General features: G+C 40.2%; 1 protein-coding gene across 1 annotated transcript; it reads right to left on the bottom strand.

Moving 5' to 3' along the window:
- Nucleotides 1–1,164: 1,164 nt before the first annotated feature.
- On the bottom strand, nt 1,165–18,280 carry LOC135464376 (solute carrier family 49 member 4-like). The gene is made up of 13 exons (XM_064741804.1): nt 17,935–18,280; nt 17,242–17,332; nt 16,042–16,228; nt 12,864–12,994; nt 10,753–10,861; nt 10,580–10,647; nt 9,907–10,025; nt 9,193–9,375; nt 8,152–8,285; nt 3,820–4,087; nt 2,891–2,958; nt 1,758–1,977; nt 1,165–1,223 (listed from the first exon to the last, which is right to left on the bottom strand). Exons 1-13 carry the CDS (start codon nt 18,278–18,280, stop codon nt 1,165–1,167), a joined length of 1,983 nt encoding a protein of 660 aa, XP_064597874.1.
- Nucleotides 18,281–20,198: the final 1,918 nt, after the last annotated feature.

Genomic DNA, 20,198 nt, shown 5'->3' with positions numbered 1-20,198 from the left:
TTAGGCCTACCGATATACAAAGTTTTGCACGGTCTTTTGAAGGAGTTATCTGTTAAATTGTGGAATGAGCTGTTAACTACGTTTGCTATATGTGATGAATATTTGGATATAATTTTGAAATGATCGAAAAAAAGGTTGACAGACTGTACATGTATTCTAGATGTCCTTGTCATATTTGTACTGTTGACATACAACTATATAGTGTAAGGACCAAAACATGTCTTGTATGACGATATTTGGCCTTCACATGTTGCCTTGATCTGTTCCCACATACAGCAGTAGTACAAAATAAGATTTTCATGCTCACACTAACCAAACTAACAAATAGAAACGATAACGACTTAGTTGCTAAAGAAATTTCGGGAAAATGTCTACCATCTTACTGTATATCATAATATGACGTCCTCGTGCAATGCATTCTCTTTAAAGTCATGTCATAATGATCTGGGGCCGCGTCCTCCATTACACACAGAATAACTGATAGGCCCTTTGTCGGTAGAGAAGCCCAGTGAATTGTACTAGAACAAAACTGGTCATTTGTTACAACGAAAAAAAAAAAAAAAAGCAGAAGAGTACTAGACGCATTCCACTGCCTTTGGGCTCTGGTTTATCAATATTTTTGTGTAATTTTAAGGTATCATGATGTGACATAAGTATTTTCCCAGTAGAATCCGGATTAACAGATTAGTTTGCCCCTGTATTCAAAACAAGAATGGTAAATGTTGGAGATTAAAGACTTTTTGTATTCAAGACATTGCGAAGTGGACTGAAGATTTTTTTTTCTAAATGAGGAAGACAACATGGAACCAATAAGGCTTTCTAAAAGCATCTGGGCCATTTTATTCAATGTCAAGCGATGGGAAAGAACTTTTAAGACTCATGGACAATTCGTACTTTTTTGATTGTAAAAAATTTAAACACAATACCTGGACGAGGGAGTACTTCATGTATTTTCATTTAATTTCGTTTAGTGCTTATTTATCATTCCACATGGCGTTGATCATTCGTCAAGCCACCCAAGGCTTTGTACACAGCTTCCCGGCAGACATTTTCTATAGATCTATGTGTACAGTAAACACAATGGTTTGCGAGGATGACATTGGGGAGGCTCAAAAGTGGGTGATCCGTGGTCAGAACTGGCGGACTGGTGACATCCAAAGCGGCTTATCGTAGCTTTTCCCTCTGCAAGGCATCCAGCAATGCATCTTGATCTATTATCTCAGCTGAAAGCATGCAACAAACACATTGAATATTATATATTTTGTGCTGGTATGCTCTAAGTAAAAATATTACCTAAAATATTTTCTATGAGGATAAATTTTGAATGGGATGTTCCTTCACGTTTCCTTTGAGGAGTGGTGGATTTCATGAGATAAAACAAAATAAAATGTTTCAAAAAAGTAAATTTTGAGAGATGAGTCCTTTGCAGGCTTTTTTTTCACAATTTTTATTTTATTCACGTTATTACACGTCTACTTATGGTATAGGTAGCTTTCATCACACATAACGAGCAATTTATAAGAAATAAATATAACATAACGCAATACAGAGTAAAGATTATAAACAGTATTCCAACACTACAGTTCAAAATTATCTTTTTCATGATGTGTCGTACCACAAAAAAATCACTCGCTTACATTATAATTGAACAGTTATAGAACTTTGACACGACTTTACCTTTAACTTGTTTTTATTCAGAGGCGAGGATTTTATCTAAGGCGATGCATGGAAAGGAAGTGATTTTAATCAAGATATACCTCTTGCGACATTGACTATAGCTGCTGTAGATTTCATCATCTTGAAATGCTCCTGGCCAATCATCAGTCTCGTTTCGTCTGTTAAAGGACATGTGACCAGAATGTACTCAATTTCCTGGAGCAGAAGAGCCAATGAGGAGGCATACACAAAACCGTCCTCTTCGTCCAGCCTGGAATCTCTACGAGTGGGAAGGTCGAAATTAAGTAGGTCTGGTTGCGACTGGAACAGCAATATACACTGTAATATAGATGAATCATATAAAAAAAAGTGTTTGGAGGAATTCGAGCATTTAGGAAAAGGCCGGATTTCGGCCAACCGGATACCTGGTGTTTTCTTCGATATGGCTTTTCAGTGAGAGAAGACAGTAAATATGACGGATTAGCTACTACAAGAACACATTATCGTAAAACAATAAAAACACGGTTGACAGGACCACTTTTATGGCCTAATGGGTATAGAGCGTCCGCCTCGAAGTCGGGAGACCCAGGATCAAACCTTGATCGAGTCTTACCAAAGACTTTAGAAATGGTGCTTGTTGCTGCCCTGCTTGGTGCTCAGCACTGACAGGTTTGATCAAGGAAAGAGGACTGGTTGACCCGGTGTCATAATGTGACTGCGTGGGGTGTCATGCCCGGTGTCTCCGACATAATACTTCAGTGGCGGCATGGAGTCGCCCTGTTGCAAGAATGACCCTTCGTCGTTATATGACTGAGAAATTGACGTAAAACCTAAAGCATACAGACATGATAAATAATCCTGATGTTATTCAGGTTCATCGGACTACTGCACATCCTGTAAGAGGTTGATTAAAAATGCTTTCTTCCTACTTGGATATACCAGTGAATAATCACAGCAGGAATCAAACACCACTCCAGTCCCCTGAGTGACAAGATAAGAACCGGTGATCCCCGTTGTAGAGATAGCGAAGCTGGGTTAGAACATGGTCTCCACGGGATCAAGACCTAACTAAGTCATATCACAGAATAATACTGAATAGTTTGGAAAAGTATTCAGTTAACATGTTGAATATTATATAAATGTTCAGAAAACAAGTCTTTCATGGTTTCACACAGCGAATGTTCATTAGACAATTCACGGAACGGTTGGGAGCGACACACCTTATGCCACTAACCATGGGACTGAATCTCCCACTCTCTCCACATATGCCGCACAACTGTTTAACAATGTCCGCAATAACATCTAGCATAAACGACTCAAAACTGACAAATTGTTAATATGTGGTTATGCCTGATATGTTGTTAATAATCATATAAATGCATTATATCTGATAGCGATTGGTGGTGATCAGCATTCGGAGTTTATCGTAAAAACTATTAGTCACTATTTTCATAATGAGCCAAACTGATCAAGTGACAGTGAGATAATAAAACCATCATGTGTTTGTGTATATATAACTAATAAAAATAAGTTAGTTAAGAAATGGCAGGGCGTAGTGATATTCAAAGATACGAGCGCACTTGGCGACTTCAGTTCCTATTTTGCCCAGGCCTATACTACAGACACACTCCACTGCAGTTTTAACTCTGCAATTAATTAGACAAGGGTTTATTTATTTATTTATTTATTTATTTAGTTAGTTAGTTAGTTAGTTAGTTAGTTAGTTAGTCAGGTTGGTTTGTGTTTTACGCCGTATACTGAAAATTATTTCACTTATACCACGGCGGCCAGTATTATGGTGGGAGGAAACCAGGCAGACCCCAGGGAAACTCAGGACCTCCCATCCTCTTGCGACGGGACAGGAAACCAGCATGAGCTGGATTTGAGCTCACGGCGACCGCATTGGTGAGAGGCTCCTGGGTCACCACTAGGACGAGAGAACCCCAATAGGCAAGGACGGAGTTTTGGCAACTCTATTTCAACACATCCTGTAAATACATATACTACAACGACGAAGAGAGAGGAAACATGGAAAGTGACTGGAATAAATGGCAAAAATTACGGACAAATACTGACTATTTTTGCAGTTTTCTATATCACCATTTGTACGAAATGATATCTCAACAAGCTTTTTCGTATTTATCTGGTAAAGTCTATACTTACTTTTGAAAGAATCCCTGGCCGTAGCTAGGATTAACAGGAAGGCATGCTCGGCCGTCGCCTCGGAATAAGACACACAGTTATACACACGAATCCCCAACTGTTTATACTTCTCCATGTCCATGTGGTCAAACCCCGTGGACACACAAACGACCGTCTTAAGGTTAGGAAACAACTGTGGCCGAGTTTCGATGGTCAACGTCACCGGGTCGCAGTAATAGCCAAACGCTGCCTGGATGTCCAGCCCTAATGTAGGGTTGTCCAGTAAGTCCTTCAACCAGACCAGGTGGAAATGACATTCCAAGATTCTGACAGTTTGGTGGAATTCCACAATGTGGTTCTTCTGAACGAGGAAACCAAACTAGTGCATGAGGCTTAGTACGAGATTCCATCGTGCCATGAAATCAAATATGCTGGTAGTTCTATCGTAACTTTCTTTGTATAGGTCGTATCGTTAGTGAAATATGCGTCCACATGTTTGGTACGTCAGTGTTATGAGCTGAATCTAAATTGTATGTGTTGGACAATTAGTCACACGTGAGAATACCACCGTTCACATTTTCCAAGCGTATCAACACGAGAAATTCATTAATGAACACCAAAGTGAATATGGATCCAAAATATTCATTGATTTATTTATTTGATTTTTGTTTAACAACCTGATCTATCCCTGCATTATGGTGATCTGTTTTATAAACTGGAAAAACCGCAGTGCACAGGGTAAACCACGTTCCCCTGGCAAGTTACTGACGAAGTTTCCCTCGAATGTCGTAGAAATGCAGGTATGTACACCATGTTGGTATGGGAAAAGTGGGCAAACGATTACACGGACGGGTTCCATCGGCCACTCATCCTCACTAAATCTCCATGAGTTTACCAATTCTCTGACGTTCCGCGAGGTTGAACCCGTGCCTTTCCTCAATGCGCCGTTTGGTGTGAAAATATGTGTCGTATGTATAATATTGCCCATGCACGATACACATCTGAAGTGGTCTCCATCGAAGGTAAACCGCTCAAACGCCTACACGAGTGCCGTCGGCCTAATCGCCGCTGTGAATCACCAGGAACTAGGAGAATGTGAGAATTCACAAATTCCATGCTCTCTTCATTTTTTATTGGGTTGTCTCTTAGTGTGAAAATAAGTGGAGTATCTATAACGGGGCTTGTATTCTCAACCACATTAAAATAACACATTCAACCACAACGTCCCAGTTTGTCTACTATTTCACGAAAGGGGCATTCGTCTGATGTACAAAATTTATTCATAAAAAGTGCACAGTCATTACCAAACTGGGGACGCGTTCGAACTGCATACTATAAGCTAAACAGCTCAGAAGATCGGGAGCAGAATCACACTTGCAACAAGATTCTAGGTCTTGATTATCTGGTGTACATAATATATACCCTAAAATAAGTACATTACCCGAAACAAAATGACTAGTGTAAATGGTACAACTATATACTTGCTATTTAGGGAAGTGTATCAGAATATAATATGAAAGCATTTTTATAGTGCATCACGACGGATTCCAAAAATATATAATGAGGTCTGTTCGATTATGATTAATGTTTAACAAATATAATTATCACTTGCCAAAAACAAGACCATCGTCGACAGTTTTTCTTTCTGAAATATTCTTAAGTACATAACAGCATTAAACTTCAATGACACCCATAAAATAATTTCTCCGTTTTTGAGACGTGAGACGGAGAGTTAAATACAAAATATAAAACGATGGTTAATGATTACAAAAGTGGTTTGTCTTTCATCTAACGCTTAGTTAAAACTTTGCACTTGAGGTAGGTTGTCTTCATTCATTGTTTGGTTCACTGAGGCAGCATTTTGAAGAAAATTCTGTTCATCACATAATGCTGTATCTGTTTGGAAGGACAAATCTGGAAGGGTACATCATGTTTCTTCATGTTTTCTTATGTTTTCTGTATTCCATTTTTTGTTGTTGTTGTTGTTGTTTTTTTTTTTTGTTTTTTTTGTTTTTGTTTTTTTTGTTTTGGTGTTATAAATACGCTTGGTAAGCAAAAATCGGCTCATATTATAATAAAGGATTATTCAGTTTAAGTGCACATGATCTGGGACTTAATCAGTTGTTACAGTATTCAGACGACCAATATACTTCGATGGTAGATGTTTTAGTCAAGATATACCACAACAATGACCGGTACTGCCATTTTCATTTTTATGTCTACTCGGCAAATCGTCAGCCTCTTCTGTTCAATTACTGTATATGTTGAAATGAACGTGGTTAACAATACATCCCCAACACTACTTTATAGTGTAGACGTCTACGTAAAAGTGCAGAGTTAAGGTCTTACTTAGTTCCCTGCACAACTTCGGCACTACACCAAATTTTAGTGTAGGCTTTGAATGGGGAAATGTAGTGTCACCATGCACTGAAATGTAGTGGAGAGCTCAACTACACTGTAAATAAATTTAGTAGGGCTCTGCGGAGATCCGGTAAACCATAACCGAGGTTGAGCTGCGGAAGAATCACACTCGATTATTCGAAATAAAATAAGCCTACACGCTTTTGAAATTCTTTAGTCTGACCCGTATCACGTCATTTGGTAGAGTCATACAAGGGGACGCCCTGTGTGTTTAAGTGAGCTTTCCACACGAGGAATGACGCTCAAAGGCCTACATTTATTTATTACACCTCAACCTGTAGGCCTATTTGGTTTATTCCAATAACTCACTCAATGACAACTTTTTGTTTTGAGAGCAGGGTCTGTAGTATTATTTCATTCTATGGTAACTTGCCTAATTCGACTGGGAATTTTTTTACCAGTCTTGAACCTTTGCTGTAGCCTCCAGTTTCTAAAAACTAACTCGTCGTGGAGAGCGTCGCGTAGGTAAACTACTTTGGAAAGCTACTTTCGACTTTGACAGGACTTTTTGCTTTAAATCTCGCATGTGCGCTACAGCTTTCGGGAATTTAGGGGTACACACAAATCGCCATGCGCATTCAGTACGCTCTGTTTTAATTTTAGAATCTAATTTTTAAGCGCATTTATGCCTGCACGTCCCTTATCTGTAGCACTGGTGTCAAGGTCAAATGACACCCGCCATCTGCATTACTTCCGCATTCTTTATTTTCACCATTTTGGTGACTAACAAAGCGCTCGATTGCCGTAAGGTAGGCCTAAGCAGTATTACGAGCTGTTAAATACACGAACGTAGGTTACCGTACATTGTGTAAATCTTTCCACGACATACGCTATCACAGGCTATCAAGGTACCGACTGGCATGTGACATTATCACATCCTCAAAATAACCTTTCGTGAAAAGAAATAATAAATAACAGCATGACATAATTAAAATTTTTAATCAATGCATAATCATAACATATAAATCCCAACAAAACAATAAAGAAAACATTAAGAAAGAAAGCAAATAGGCCCATAAAAAACAGCGATTATAAAATCGACCTTAATGACTCCCATGCTGCTTCTGCATGATTTTGTATGTGTTAAAATTTAGGCTGTATGAATTACTTAAGTGAAGAGAGACATAGAAAGCACTGCATTGGGTATATAGTAAAACACTGAGTTACATTAACACGGAAAAATAGTAGTCAGGTAACAATAGTCAGGTAAAAAAAGGTACCTGTTCAATGATCAACAGATTGTATGAAATTACTACACATAAAAGTAAAAACCAACAGAACGACCTTACTGTAGCATGGACTGCAGTTATGTTATCAGACATCTGCAATGGTTTGGCATAGATTTATTGCACATTTAAGGAGAATTGTTCGGAAAGATCTTCTGCACATGTATCCGTTCTCCGGTACAGAGAACGTGAGCATAACAGCACTGAACATGGCTTCAACTGCAACCCACTGATGTAGGCCCCCTATTTGTTTCCCCGTCGTGTAGAGTATTATAATGAAAAGGCCAATATAAAGGTTGACTGGAAAATTCCCAAGATTATAAGTTAACAAATGTGTAACACAACTTGGACAGCGTTTGGCTTTAATGCTCAGATAGCACTGGCATTTCCTCATCACGCCAAGCAACCAATAGTAAACAAATTATCACAGAAAGATTGAAACGATCCTCAGACAAAGGTGCAAGATTGGACAATTCCAAAGCCTTGTTTAAAACAGCCTTTTAAATGTTTTTTCAAAACATTAACAATCAGGAATATAAAATCTCCCTTATAATTTACAAGGAAAAATATTAACAGTTGTAAATCTTTTCCACTAAATGTATGGATGCACAAATTTATTAAATCTCATTCATAAATAGTCTATAACTTCGTCATGTGTATACACCACGGACGGTGCTCCTGGAACGGACGTTATTGATCCACTAACACCAGGGGACGATTTGTCTTCGGCTTTCATTTCTAAATCCATATCTAGTCGTTTGTATTTGTCCTTCAGCAGCAATAACAACGGGACACAAAACAAAACCGTCCCCAACACACACCAGTTTGTCCAGCTCACATCTACAGGGAAAGGTGAAATAAAAATATCTGTAAAAACTATCCCAAAAAAACTTCCCAAAGACAAATTCCGTAAAGATCACTCTCTTTTATACATAGATGTTATGTGAACAAAAACGCAGATGCTCAAAAGTAGAAGTGAGCAAGAGTCATCGGTGATATTGCAATGATAAGACCCAAGAACGTAGCTCTAGCATATTACGCATGAAAACCTATGCGTATTCTGAAAAACAGATGTGCTTCTCATAGCTTACAATCTGTAAAATGAAGAACAAATGGAACTTAGATTTGGTAGCAAGACCATCAAAGAGCTTGAGTGTAGGAGACATATTAATGCAAAACTTTAGCTCGATACATAAAGTACTAAAATCGTGAATTTGGTAATTAATACGGTAATTAATATGCACACAGAGCATCAGAACTAGTACATTCCTCTTGTTTTATTGTGTTTTGTATGCATGTAAAACTTCAGGTCATGCTGTACTTTTTGATATACCACCCCTAACATTTTGTTAAACACCAGCAATTCAGTAATTTACGGTACTTAATATGTATACACGGAATCAACGATGGAATATCCCCCTCGGGTTGTTGTTATTTCCATACGTGCACTCTAACATTTTGTCTAACCATGCTTTCCCTGTTAGTGGACACCGGCGCCGACGCTCAAGGCACGACATAAGATCTGCCTGTACCAAGTACAGTCGAGCTAAAAACCACCACGTTAGAAATTAAATCAGGCCATGTCCACAGTGCGAAACAAGTTGTAGCGAATTTTAGAGGTCCCATTTGAAATAGTTTTTAAATTGTGTCCTTAATTATCACACATACACAGACGTACAGACAGACAGACAGACGCATATCAAGATGTCCCACTGCATCCATAAGGGGACTATTATTCGTTACTCACTGATATTTGGAATCATCATCACCAGTAGGAATATGAGACCAGCCACGTTATTGTACATTGCGAGGGCACTTGTTGTGACGCTCTCTGATATAGGGAATGTTATTTCACATGCCAGCTCGTATATCAGAGGCACTCCCGCGGTGATTAAAGTGTTGCCAGCGATCACGGAGATCCACACGTGCACTGCAATAACACGACATTATGATCTCAGCCGCTAAAACGGTAAGAGTACATTCCACGCAACACCAACAGCAAACGTTGAAATAAATTAGCTCTAGCTGATAAGACACTCAATGAAGATTATAACGCTGCCGATTCTTAAAATAATAGCAAAATGAAATAGAGGGAAGTACACGCAAGGCTTACGTTTAGACATACAATATTAACACAATAATAAATCTGTACAGGGCATCTGCTGCTGGAGGGTGTGTACTGCCCAGCGCTGTGTACACTCACCGCTTTTGGAGGGTGTGTACTGCCCAGTGCTGTGTACACTCACCGCTGTTGGAGGGTGTGTACTGCCCCGTGCTGTGAACACTCACCGCTGTTGGAGGGTGTGTACTGTCCCGAGCTGTATACACTTACCGCTGTTGGAGAGTATGCACAGACCCGAGCTGTGTACACTTACCGGTGTTGGAGGGTGTGTACTGCTCCGAGCTCTGTACATTTACTGCTATTGGAGAGTATGTACAGCCCCAAACTATATACACTTACCGCTGTTGGAGGGTATGTATTGCCCCGAGATAAGTGCCAGCCAGAGAAAATTCCCTCCCGCCATTAAGTACAGTGCCACCAGAATCACCTTCATCCGCTTAGAAAATATGTCAGCAACTCTAAATTAACAAGGTTAAAATTAACAAGATGCTGTTATATGATACTGTATCATATAGCTATGTAATAGGCATGCGTGACCGTCACGCTGATCGTCTTTGATAACCATTTTACGATGTTACTGGAAATTTAGTCCCCACCGGTAGGGCCATTAGGGTTTAGACTTGCTAAAGACGACACCCTAATGATCAATACGCCGTTTGATTAAATTCTGCCCACTAGATCGGATACGGTCATACGTCAGCGAGTTTGCTTATAAGTACCTGGCGTGGTGCGGTGATTTCTCCGAGCTCTGTCCGGATTCTTCTCCCTATACACCTCTCAAAGCCAAATTTTTTGGACTACAGCGTAGAACACTTACTCAAATGAATAAACTAGTTCGTCCAGTTCAATAATAAATAACCGTTGTATATATAAAAAGTATCAGGAGAAGAACACGTGAATCGACGTCATTCCTGCCATTGCTTTCACAGTTTTTGCTAACAAATTATATAACCTGAATGTTTATATGGAACACATAGTACAAGGTATTTTAATTCTCGAAATCAAGACTTACATGGCGACTACGAACACAGCTATTGTTCCACCAATAATAGAGTAGAATCCCATCCAGCCTGCTGTTTCCTGGAAGCGAATTTAGACAGGAATTATTGACGGGTTTAAAACAAAAACACGCCTGTCAAACAAACGGTAATTTCCGCTCAATACAATACACTACGGGTTACATACCTGAGAAATGCCCAGTGGATTAAGGACTACATCCAGTACAGACATCCAGCAGTTAATCGTTCCCAAACACACGCCGTAGATGGACGAGATTACCCAAAATTGGGTGTGACTAATAAAAAAAGGATACCAAAATACCAATATAAAAATTAACTGATTATTCAAAGGCACCTCAAACTATTCACACCATGGTGCATATAGTGAGGAGCTTTCAGGTAGAACAATGTTTATTTATTTGATTTGGATGTAGGCCATTGTGAAGGATTTTTTAATCATGCGAAGCCAATTCGGGAAACACGTGTGTCTAGATGTATAAAGGAAACACGTATGTCTGGATGAATGAGGGAAACACGTGTGTCTGGATGAATGAGGGAAACACGTGTGTCTGGATGAATGAACGACCGGATATGGCAAATATACTATCCAAAAAAAGAAACGCATAGGTGTTTTGTTTTATTTTAAAATGAAATAAATACATTTTGTCTTCATTTCATGAGCAAAATGTGTTTTAATATTGTTAATAGTCACAGTTAGCACACATTTTATTCCTCAAAACATTTCTTGGTTGAAAATGTTGAGTTTGGAGGCCGTTTTTGGAAGAAGTAAAAAATACAGCACCACACTGCATCACGTGCAGTCTTACACGCCGAACTTACGCATGGAAAGCATACAGTGTGTGACTATAAAACCGCAACTTCGGGCCGGAAATCGGCGTCTTTCAAGTGGTGTTTTCAAGCTGATTCAACATGCCACGTCTTGACACTGTCACAAGAAATATTGCCATTGGAAGACTTCAAGCTGGAGAGTCCCAATCGTCCATTTCTAGGCGTCTACACGTCAGCCAGAGCACGATTTCACGGCTTGCTGCCCGCTGCAACAATACTGGGACAAACAAATGACCGTCGGCGTTCAGGTCGACCACGTGTCACTACAGGCAGCCCCAAGACCGCTACATAAGGGTCCTCCATTTGCGTGACGTTGTGCTACAGCTGAAAGCACAGCAGCCAGCATACCGGGACTGAGGAGGATATCAGGTCAGACAGTGCGGAACAGGCTGAGGGAACATGGACTGAGAGCCAGGAGGCCCCTATGTTGGGATCGTGCTGCGTCCTCACCATCGCGCCAATCGCCTCCGATGGTGTAACAACGTGACTGCATGGAATCTACGCAACTGGCGACGCATTTGGTTCAGTGATGAGTCCAGATTCCTATTGCAGAGACGTGATGGTAGAAACCGGGTTTACAGACGTGCTCACGAACGTTATGCCCCTAACTGCGTACGCCAAGTGGACAGATTTGGTGGAGGGAGTATGATGATGTGGGCAGCAATATCGTATACTGGTCGTACAAATCTTGTCCACGTTCAGGGAAATCTTACGGCCGTACGCTACGAGACACCATCCTGCACGCCACACCTCTTATCTGTCATTGACGTTCAGCGGGAGTTGTTCCAGCAGGACAATGCCAGACCGCACACGGGCACGTGTCACAAGGGACTTCCTCGCCGAAAACAATGTAAATGTGCTACCCTGGCCGTCCCGTTCCCCGGATCTTAACCCAATTGAGCATCTCTGGGATGAACTTGATCGACGTCTACGCCAACGTCAACCTCAACCCCAAACGCTTCAAGAGCAAGTTGCATGTTTGCAGGAGGAGTGGCAGAACATTCCCCAGGCCTCTATCCACCATCTCATCCAGTCCATGACAAGGCGTGTCAGAACTGTTATTCGTGCCCGTGGTGGTCACAACAGATACTGACATTCCACTCAAGTGGGAGACTCATTGTGAGTGTCTTACCTCAAGTTGATGGCCTTGTTGTCTAGATATGGACCCTTCCTTAATCTGTGTCAAAAAATATTTGCAGAATAGCAATTCTTATTTAGTTATGCATAATTGAAAAGACTGCATCACCTCCGCAAAAAACCGGGTTATGCGTTTCTTTTTTTGGATAGTATAGCTGACAATTGCACTGTAAAACAAATGATCCAGGTGCGGCACTTTTTGATGTCTATATACATATATATAAAACAAAGTTATTATTGATGGATTAAATCTATGAATTGATATGTTTTCAATTCGCTGCAAGTTCTATTTGCCCTTAGCTACTTCCTTACCATAACAATGCCAAAGTACCCGTCTTGAAGTCCACTCTCTTTACCGAGGCCGTCGTACTTGGTGGTAATGGAGGCTTGGCCGGAAAGTACAAAAGTATTCCCAAGAACACAGCCACGCAAAAACCCGCACTCTGAGGTGAAAATACGTAACTTTAGACGGTACAGTAAAATGTACTTGTGTAACATTCATGACACCTTGACCAATCGCATTGGCGCAGTATGTCTAATAACGACGTGGATGAGATCGACCCAAGTTACATTCATTCTCCCTCAATCGCCCTATACAGTTTGGTCCACAGCTATACAGGTTTTGGCTGGAACCTGTTCACTTTTGCAAGAACTTTAAATCAGCGATTAACAGTCGTTTTCCTCAGAGACCTCTCACTACTTCAGTTACAATTAGTCCTTATGGCTCAAGTCGAGAAGCTGATATACACAGGAAGACAGCCACACCATCACAACAGCATGTGGGACCCTCAGTGTCTCAGGCGACTAAAGCGATGTTCTCATAGCAGCCTAGTCGCCCTTAATCATTGATGTCACAGACTTCAATCCAGCTCTAGGGTGCGGCTTTAAGTCAGAAGGCTTGTCCTGGTGAAGAGCGGTGATTTACTTACAGATCCCCCTCCTCCCCCATCCATAAAACCTGCATGACCATCTATTTGAGTAGGATTTTAATTACCAATCAAATAAATATATACAGTTTCTCTAGCCATAATGCCTGGTATAATGCCTCCAGCGCTTATCATTCGCTTATGGAACTCATCCAAATTTTTTTAAGCTTTTCAGCGAATCAACAAAATACAATATGTCTTCGACTGGTTTAAGCCGCGATAAGGTCCAAATTTTGGTAACAATTGCAGTAGTTTCCAGTGACAGTCCTTGTCAGGTTCGTGAAGTCCGAGGGTTGACTTCACTTGGGTATCTTCACAAATGTCTAGGACTTCAGTCCAGTGAAAAACCTTGTCAGTGAAAACCCAGATCACCGCACATGAAAGCTCTATCAGATTGGTACACAGGGCACCTCTTCAGATCGTCAAAGGGATACACCTGTGACGTGTCTCTGAATGACCTTAACAGCTGACAAGCCTAAATAAATAAATCTATCCTGTATATAGCCACGGAATACGCCTGCATACTTCGGATATCACCAATTTGTTCAATAATATATTTCCATTTTATGGTCGTTGAAAACAGTTTTTCACGTAAGAAACATAGTAAGAATGCTCAGAATGAATGTATGACTGGGAATTACCCCACGTTGGCAGTATTTTAGACACACATATCACGGCGATAAAATCCGAATACAATTAAATACATACCGATGTACTGTAACTTTATTATGCCATCCCTCATCTCCTGGAGGTTTGCTGTATATATATATAAAAACAGTTCAACAACGTTAAAGTAAAATTTCTTTACAAGGTTCCCTTGCTGGAAAATGCTTGCATTACAAAGAGTAAAATGAATGTATGAAGTCATTTGACCTGCGGATGGTCGTGGGTTTCCCCTGGGCTCTGCATGGTTTCCTCCCACCATAATGCTGGCCGCTGTCGTATAAGTGAAATATTCTTGAGTACGGCGTAAAACACCAATCATATAAGTAAATAAATATAAAGTTATTTATAAACGAAGCAAAGTAAGAGCAATGAACAAATACTGACCCGTATTGTTGGATGCGTTGAAACAGTCATCGCTGGCTGTATCAGCTTTCAATAATTCGCTTATGTTCAGGTCACTAAAAATGTGTACAGAAAAGTATCTAAAATTTATTTGTCTGGCAATTACATTCATTTTATAACCTTCAATTACACTAGGTCCTCCATAAACCAACTTTTAAACCAACCCTTTGTGGCCTGATGGTTAGCGTGGTAGCGTAGCACAATCACCCAGGGGCCTCTCATCTGAGTGAGTTTCCAGCTTATGCTAGCTTCCTCTCTGGTCGTACGTGGTAAAGTTTGCTAACATCATCCGGATGGTCGAAGGTTTACCCCCATTATACAATGATGGCCACCGTTGAATAAGTAAAATATTCTTGATCATGGCGCAACATATTTTTGTTGATAAATAATGACAGGAATTATTTCTTCAGCGCCACTATATTGTCAAAAGTCCATTAAAGCTTATGTCTATTATCAGTACTACACAAGAGTAAATATCAGTTTGTTATATATTATTGTGTGAGAATGACATTAAGATTTATGTGTCTATTACTACATGTGTAAAAACACTGCCTGATTCTCCTGTCATTGGCTACCTGCCGTTGGAAGGTGTACATGGAGAATGTTGTGGCACCAGAAGTGGACCTGTGAATCAGCAAAAGTGAATTTACACTTAGACATATGACTTAAGATTATCAAATATACCAAGTATGTTATGTCAGACAACAGAAAATTAATTAATATACCTCATTTCTTCCAGACAGCATGCACAGATAGACAATTTATTTATTTTTTCCATTGGTGTTTTACGCCGTTCTCAACAACATTTCACTTGTACGACGGCGGCCGGCATTATGGTGACAGGAAACCTCGCTAAACCCACGACCACCCGCAGGTTACTGACCAGGCCTTATTAAGAACGGCCCACTTGAGGATCACACTTTTTCACTCACAGAGGCGGAGCTCGACGTGCTTGCAATAACTTCAGTCACCCCAAAACGATGGATGTTAACCATTCAACAACAACACGGCTCTCATTTCCCTAAAAAAATTCAAATACAATTTCAATGTGTCGTGCTGGATTCCTCTCCGGTCGTACGTGGGGATTTATCCCAGCAACTTGCGGATGCCCGTGAGTTACCCCCAGACCTAGCCTCACATTAAAACATTTTTTAATGTTATTGTATGTTAAAATTATAACGACCACACAGCAACTGGGTATTTCTAGGCCTGTGACGTCAAATAAAATGCAATTAGTATCAGTGTATTTTTTTTACCTAATGCTGCTTAAGCCATGGAGCCATTTAATCGTTTACATGAACAGTTGCAAATAAAACCCTAACTAAGGATGCCGTATTTTACCGGTTACGTGTGGAAATTTGCCAGCTATGATACTTTGTCCGTGCTTGAGTTTTTCTCTCTATACTGTACGTCTTTAATTATATATTACTATTAACATAGCACGCAACAGCCGGATAGTGATATAAACACATGGCTCTAATACATGTTAATGATACCAGATAGCCTCTGGGCCATATACCTATTATAAAAGAGACTGCCACACCAACAGCATTGAGCAGGTTGCCAATACTCGTTGATATAGTGCGCTGGTTCGGTGGAAACCATGTCGACGATACAACCGTACATGCTGCCATGGCAACAGGGCCTCCAAGGCCGTTAAGAAACTGGCCTCCGTGAATCAACCTGTGACAAAATTGGAATACATACATTCCCTGCATGAACACTGGTTATCACCTTGTATGCAGGAAACAGTTTCAAAGAATTTTAAAACCTTTCCCCAAACTGTTGGGCTGGATATATGGCTGAAAGATGTCGAAGAATAGTTTAGTTATAATGAGCTGCATGCATCTGTTCATGCAGATTCCACAGCCAAATTTCAAAATAGAAGAATGGAGGCTCTAACCAAACAAATGTTCATAAAAACTCGTGGCATTACTTTACAGAATACGAAAAATTGAATTCAGTCGATCTTTAATAGTTACATGCATATCAAACCTAACAGTTGATTGCAGCGACCACAGCATCCCAATTAAAACACACAATCCAAATATGGCCCACCACCCACTTCACTTAGACCTAGCAGGGATAACTCATCTGGGGCCGCAAAAATTAATGCAAGAAGATGAAATCACCTTACACATAGGAAAAAATTACTTTTGTCCCATATATATTCAAGCGTAAAACATTCTTAAAAGACGCTGGGAAACGTTTAAGAATGTAGTTACTTTACGATTAATTCCAAGATAGTGTCCCTAAGATTTTCAATCAGTGTATAAACGATGTTGCAAGTTTGGAGAGATACATACGCGTATCTCCATATATTGGTGGCTGCCAGCAATGAGCGTCCAGACCACTCGGCCAACAGACTTCTCACAAAGCATTGTGGATATGTATTACTGGTGGCTAGACACCTAACTTTGAGGTCACTGATTTGAAACCCAGAATGATGTCACACGAATTTTAGCACAGTGAGCCCCTTTCAAAAATCATGTTTTTCGTAATTTTCCCGTAAATCACGTCGCCTTATGGCACTGAAACCTAGACAACATCTTTTAGGGTATACAGTTTCTGGAAATATGACTTACTAACTTTTGCGAAAGTGGCGTCTAAATCTGTGAAAATACCTAGAAAATATCGATCCCAAATAATCCCGATAGTAGCACTGCCTCTGTATAACTCTGCCACCATGTACTCACCAGGTGGCATAAGGTTGCTGGAATGTTATACACCTGAGCGCCGCCCCGGCTGCCACCACAAAGCTGCAGCTGATAAGCGCCCACCGTAATCCTGCGAAGAACGAGGGACAAATATGAAACACACAGCGAAAATAAAACTCACCAGCTTGAGTGTGACCTATCTAAAACACTCAACGTTATAAACAGATCTTCAAATATTGTTCAGTACGAGTATTAGACCTAATAGATGTAAAAATTGTGTAAATTCAGTAAACAATAGCACTAGACATAAATCTTATTTACATGAGAAGAAAAATGTGAACCTGATCTTCGAGATGCTTGAGTAGGCAAAACTGAACGAGAAGTAAAGAGATGATGGACTGACAACAATAAATCCACTGATAATTACTTTCTTGGATGTAGTTAAAACCATATGCAGGTAAGAAAAAATACACCCACTCGATGACGAGAAAAGTCCACCTGCCCTGAGCAAACTGAGGTCAAATGTTTAAATCCAACGACCGATTGCATGCAACTTTATACCCCGGAGCTTTGATTCATGGGGTATGCGTGGTTTTCACCTGATTCCAACGCACATAAACCTGAAAGCCCTCAAGTCGTCTAGCATAGTAGAAAAATATTTATATTACGGCGTAAAACACAAACCAAATTGGTAGGTAAATAAATTAAAACCTACAGAGCCCTTACATGTACCTTTTACATCCATGATCCATGAAAACGGGTAGAGAGAAATGATGAAAGAAATGGGTCCCCAATTCGCTAACAAGGCAATGTCCCCGTCAGTCCATCCAAACACTTGCTTGGCCGACTGAGACACTGGTCCCCATGTGTTCCATACGGCGGCTTGAGCCAAGGCGGACATGGAAAACATGAAGAGTATGTAAAACCTTCTTTTGTACACTTTGACTTCCAGTGAGGGTGCCGGGGCACTTCTCTCCTCTGATACGCTCCCGTGAACACTGTTGTATTGACTGGAATATCTGTCATTTCCATGCAAGACATCTGTCAAGACAACTGAGCGAAGCTTTCGCTCCTCCATATTTAATTCAGAACTTCAGTCTTTACCCATGTGATGAACAGAAATCTGAAAAAATAGAAATTCTGATTGGTTTGTTTTTCTTTAAATCTGTCTTAATTTTGATGACGCCATGCTATATCGGCGATCCAAACAGAGACATGTACAGCTGACTGCACCAAAACAGATTAATTCTGTTTTATTTCACTACCAGCAGATAAATACTCATTTCAAAAAAATTCAGTTAAAACGTCTGTGCATGCACACGATTGATTTCCCTTCAAGGGGGACCTTCGTGACCAAGGTGGTTAGTATGCCAGCTCTGCGCAATCCCCCAGGAGCCACCAATGCGATCGCTGTGAGTTCAAGTCCAGTTCATGCTGGCTTCCTCTCCGGCCGTACGTGGGAAGGGTTGCCAGTGGATGGTCATGGATTTTCGGGCTTTGTCCGATTTCGCCAAACCAAACCATTGTGAAATATTCTTGAGTACAGTAAGGCGTAATCCACCAATCAAATAAATAAATAAATAAATTAGTAGTCTAACTAGCTTTCACAGTATATACAACGTGTATTTGTAAACATATGACTAATCCATCAATATTTTAGGCCCTACACAGCAGGAGTTTTAGTAGACCATCACAAACTGACAGGACACAGTCTTCCGTCAATATTTTCAGGCGCGGTTATGCTTTTGATCATGAAATCGTAACATAACTCGGTCATTGATCTGATGATAGAAGATGTGCACAGAAACCCCAAGTACTGTGGTAGATTTATTGACACCGTTTTAACCAAAAACATTTAAACAGCATTACCTCACCACACCAGGCATCTGTTAATCTCAGGGACTGTATAAGGCAAGTTTACACATGAGCCTACAAATGATCACGTGCCTTTGTTTATCTCCAATTTCTGTGTCACATGACAAACACATTTTGTTGTGGCGAAGCCTATATGTTGGACATCGGATATATTCGGAGTTTTTAGGTGAACATAGGCTTCAGTTCATTGCCTGATGCTTTAGCAGAGCTCATTACCTCAAGTCTACAATCGTGAGAGTTCGATAGTAATCAGTTACCGTTACACTAACTAAAATAACTTAAATTCCAGCATATTATTCACTTTGTTGGGGCGCGTTTTTACGTGTGGTACGTCAGGTCGTCCGGATTCTGGATACATTAAATGTCTTTTTCAGCGAAGAGTGGCTGAGAAACGAAACCGTTAACGTTTCACCAAACGTTATGTCTTGACGTTTAAAACGTTTGAAATAAATTCTGTTAGCTATCATAAGTTATTAATTAAACGGATAAGCGTTAGATTAGTTTAATTCGTTGGTCTTCCTAATTGCGTAAATGCCAACAAACTTATTACACAAAGTTTTTTATGGTCCGTTAAAGCAGTTATCTGTTAAATTGTGGAATGAGCTGTTAATAACCTTTGCTATATGTGATGAACATTTCCATATAATCCTGAAAAGATCGAAAAAAGGTTGACAGACTACATGTGTTCTAGGTGTCCTTGTCATATTTGTATTGTTGACATACAGCTATACAGTGTAAGGACTAAAACATGTCTTGTATGACGATATTTGGCCTTCACATGTTGCCTTATCTGTTGCCACATACGGCAGTGGAACAAATGATGAAGATTTTCATGCTCACACTAACCGGACAAACGATAACGACTTAGTTGCTAAAGAAATTTCGGGGAAATATCTACCATCTTACTGTATATCATAATATGACGTTCTGGTGCAATGCATTCTCTTTGATGTGATGTCATAATGATCTGGAGCCGGGTTCTCCTTTACACACAGAATAACTGATAGGCTCTTTGTGGGTGGAGAAGACCAATGAATTGTACTAGAAGACAACTGGTCATTTGTTACATGAAAAAAAAATTGAAGAAGAGCAATAGACCCATTTCACAGCTCCTGGGCTCC

Source organism: Liolophura sinensis, chromosome 1 (genome assembly GCF_032854445.1).
Source record: "Liolophura sinensis isolate JHLJ2023 chromosome 1, CUHK_Ljap_v2, whole genome shotgun sequence".
Classification (NCBI taxonomy): domain Eukaryota; kingdom Metazoa; phylum Mollusca; class Polyplacophora; order Chitonida; family Chitonidae; genus Liolophura; species Liolophura sinensis.
Note: the sequence above shows the minus strand (reverse complement) of the source record. Positions and strands in the feature narration are given on the sequence as shown.

Coding starts and splice junctions, on each gene's coding strand:
- LOC135464376 (XM_064741804.1), bottom strand. CDS start 18,280: ATGGAGGAGCGAAAGCTTCGCTCAGTTGTCTTGACAGATGTCTTGCAT. Junction 12,995..16,041: donor TATGGCCCAGAGGCTATCTG/GTATCATTAACA, acceptor TTTTCACCTCAG/AGTGCGGGTTTTTGCGTGGC. Junction 10,026..10,579: donor GCTGTGTTCGTAGTCGCCAT/GTAAGTCTTGAT, acceptor TTGTTAATTTAG/AGTTGCTGACATATTTTCTA.